Source organism: Drosophila subpulchrella, unplaced genomic scaffold, assembly GCF_014743375.2.
Source record: "Drosophila subpulchrella strain 33 F10 #4 breed RU33 unplaced genomic scaffold, RU_Dsub_v1.1 Primary Assembly Seq268, whole genome shotgun sequence".
NCBI classification, from domain to species: domain Eukaryota; kingdom Metazoa; phylum Arthropoda; class Insecta; order Diptera; family Drosophilidae; genus Drosophila; species Drosophila subpulchrella.
In genome coordinates this window covers 1-2,824 of record NW_023665558.1, presented here as the reverse complement: position 1 = coordinate 2,824, position 2,824 = coordinate 1, and the positions used below count along the sequence as shown (strand labels likewise).

The 2,824-nt window shown below is 39.3% G+C and overlaps 2 protein-coding genes across 6 annotated transcripts; one reads left to right on the top strand and one right to left on the bottom strand.

Annotated features, from left to right (window-relative positions):
* Positions 1 to 400: 400 nt before the first annotated feature.
* LOC119559624 (uncharacterized zinc finger protein CG12744-like) lies at positions 401 to 1,410 on the bottom strand. Of its 3 annotated transcripts, none has more exons than XM_037872660.1 (3): positions 1,310 to 1,410; positions 728 to 1,185; positions 401 to 669 (listed from the first exon to the last, which is right to left on the bottom strand). In XM_037872660.1, the coding sequence occupies exons 2-3, from the start codon at positions 1,174 to 1,176 to the stop codon at positions 633 to 635; spliced, it is 486 nt and encodes a 161-aa protein (XP_037728588.1). In that variant the 5' UTR covers positions 1,177 to 1,185; positions 1,310 to 1,410; the 3' UTR covers positions 401 to 632. The 3 variants fall into 3 exon arrangements, with proteins under 3 accessions (XP_037728588.1, XP_037728589.1, XP_037728591.1); XM_037872661.1 differs by having other exon boundaries at positions 728 to 1,188; positions 1,310 to 1,402; XM_037872663.1 differs by lacking the exon at positions 1,310 to 1,410 and adding an exon at positions 1,249 to 1,264 and having other exon boundaries at positions 728 to 1,188.
* Positions 1,411 to 1,415: 5 nt separating this feature from the next.
* On the top strand, positions 1,416 to 2,424 carry LOC119559623 (uncharacterized zinc finger protein CG12744-like). Of its 3 annotated transcripts, none has more exons than XM_037872657.1 (3): positions 1,416 to 1,515; positions 1,640 to 2,097; positions 2,156 to 2,424. In XM_037872657.1, exons 2-3 carry the CDS (start codon positions 1,649 to 1,651, stop codon positions 2,190 to 2,192), a joined length of 486 nt encoding a protein of 161 aa, XP_037728585.1. In that variant the 5' UTR covers positions 1,416 to 1,515; positions 1,640 to 1,648; the 3' UTR covers positions 2,193 to 2,424. The 3 variants fall into 3 exon arrangements, with proteins under 3 accessions (XP_037728585.1, XP_037728586.1, XP_037728587.1); XM_037872658.1 differs by having other exon boundaries at positions 1,423 to 1,515; positions 1,637 to 2,097; XM_037872659.1 differs by lacking the exon at positions 1,416 to 1,515 and adding an exon at positions 1,561 to 1,576 and having other exon boundaries at positions 1,637 to 2,097.
* Positions 2,425 to 2,824: the final 400 nt, after the last annotated feature.

Genomic DNA, 2,824 nt, shown 5'->3' with positions numbered 1-2,824 from the left:
TCCAACTGCTTCTAACATTCTGCAAACTCTCAGACCCACAAATTGTTATCGCTTATCCCATTTGTTTGCTGTTTTCAGTAGTATTTATTTCCCGGAATCCAGAGGAATCTATCAGACAATTCTATTTATTTATAAGAAGGAAGGAAAGGCGCTTTGTTGCACTGTAGTTAGCGAACTTATTTCAAACGAATGTACGGGAACAGATTTGGTATTGTGTATTGCATTGATTGGACTGCTAGGAAGTGAATGTCTTAAGCTTAGAAGAAATATTATACTGTATCAATAAAGAGACCCCATACCTGTACACCCCAGGTTATCGTTCTTTAAGTGGGCTAACTAATCGAAAAACCATATACATATACTGTACTATACTTTATACATACACGAGTACATCAAGATATAAAGCGAAATAAATTTTAATTAAATCGTAAAGCAATGAGTTTTATTTTCATACGGAGGGCACATACGGTGTACTATCTTCGAACCATATATTCCGTTTGGTGAAGAGTTCTAAATTATTTGAGAATCATTTGGAATGGCAACATAATGCTTATAAGCTTATCAAAAATTTGATTGTTATATTCATATTTCAAAGACGGAGTAAATGTAGTGGTAAGTTTATCAAAGTTCCCCTACATGAAGGAGATGTCCGCTTCAAGCCAAAGATTTCTGGAACAGGAAAAGTTGTAGATATGGACATGAGTTTGTATTGGGTATCTGGACTTACGGATTGAAGAAGGGTGAGCGTGGCGGATACGTTCTTTTGGGTGGTGGACAAAAGATGGGATCCAGCTTGTCATCATTGGTTATATGAAAACAGGGATGATGGTTCTGATCCCAGTCCGATGACTTTTCATTCGGACGGTAGCCATCTGCCGAGTGCTCGATCTTTACGTGAACACTGAGATGATCTTGAAGGAGGAACACCTTGTCGCAGAGATGGCATTGGAAGTGTCCATCTGTGCTGGGCACATGAGCCTCATGGAATCTCTTGTAATGCTGATGCAGCTCCAGCGATGATCGCATTCCGCGCCCGCAGAGATCGCAGATTTGGCTGTGACAGGCCACCGGCTGTGGAAAGTGGGTGGTCAGGTGGTCATCCAGCTTTTCAATGGCATCGAAGGTCTGCTCGCACATCAGGCACGTAACGTTCACTCCAGACAAGTCTGTCTCCATTATATTGGCCTGCTAATCATGAATTAATTATTATTAATTACTCACACTTAATTTCACAATAAAAATAAGTACATATGAACGGAAAAGATCCTTTAGGAATGGAAAAACTATTAATTCATAAATTTTTACGCACTCTACAATCTCCTTGGGTTCCAATATCACTGTTAAAATTAAGGCTTCACTACACCACTCTCTTGACTAATTTTTATTACTCCGTCTTCCTTTTTTCCAGAAAATTCTCTGGAAAAAAGGAAGACGGAGTAATAAAAATTAGTCAAGAGAGTGGTGTAGTGAAGCCTTAATTTTAACAGTGATATTGGAACCCAAGGAGATTGTAGAGTGCGTAAAAATTTATGAATTAATAGTTTTTCCATTCCTAAAGGATCTTTTCCGTTCATATGTACTTATTTTTATTGTGAAATTAAGTGTGAGTAATTAATAATAATTAATTCATGATTAGCAGGCCAATATAATGGAGACAGACTTGTCTGGAGTGAACGTTACGTGCCTGATGTGCGAGCAGACCTTCGATGCCATTGAAAAGCTGGATGACCACCTGACCACCCACTTTCCACAGCCGGTGGCCTGTCACAGCCAAATCTGCGATCTCTGCGGGCGCGGAATGCGATCATCGCTGGAGCTGCATCAGCATTACAAGAGATTCCATGAGGCTCATGTGCCCAGCACAGATGGACACTTCCAATGCCATCTCTGCGACAAGGTGTTCCTCCTTCAAGATCATCTCAGTGTTCACGTAAAGATCGAGCACTCGGCAGATGGCTACCGTCCGAATGAAAAGTCATCGGACTGGGATCAGAACCATCATCCCTGTTTTCATATAACCAATGATGACAAGCTGGATCCCATCTTTTGTCCACCACCCAAAAGAACGTATCCGCCACGCTCACCCTTCTTCAATCCGTAAGTCCAGATACCCAATACAAACTCATGTCCATATCTACAACTTTTCCTGTTCCAGAAATCTTTGGCTTGAAGCGGACATCTCCTTCATGTAGGGGAACTTTGATAAACTTACCACTACATTTACTCCGTCTTTGAAATATGAATATAACAATCAAATTTTTGATAAGCTTATAAGCATTATGTTGCCATTCCAAATGATTCTCAAATAATTTAGAACTCTTCACCAAACGGAATATATGGTTCGAAGATAGTACACCGTATGTGCCCTCCGTATGAAAATAAAACTCATTGCTTTACGATTTAATTAAAATTTATTTCGCTTTATATCTTGATGTACTCGTGTATGTATAAAGTATAGTACAGTATATGTATATGGTTTTTCGATTAGTTAGCCCACTTAAAGAACGATAACCTGGGGTGTACAGGTATGGGGTCTCTTTATTGATACAGTATAATATTTCTTCTAAGCTTAAGACATTCACTTCCTAGCAGTCCAATCAATGCAATACACAATACCAAATCTGTTCCCGTACATTCGTTTGAAATAAGTTCGCTAACTACAGTGCAACAAAGCGCCTTTCCTTCCTTCTTATAAATAAATAGAATTGTCTGATAGATTCCTCTGGATTCCGGGAAATAAATACTACTGAAAACAGCAAACAAATGGGATAAGCGATAACAATTTGTGGGTCTGAGAGTTTGCAGAATGTTAGAAGCAGTTGGA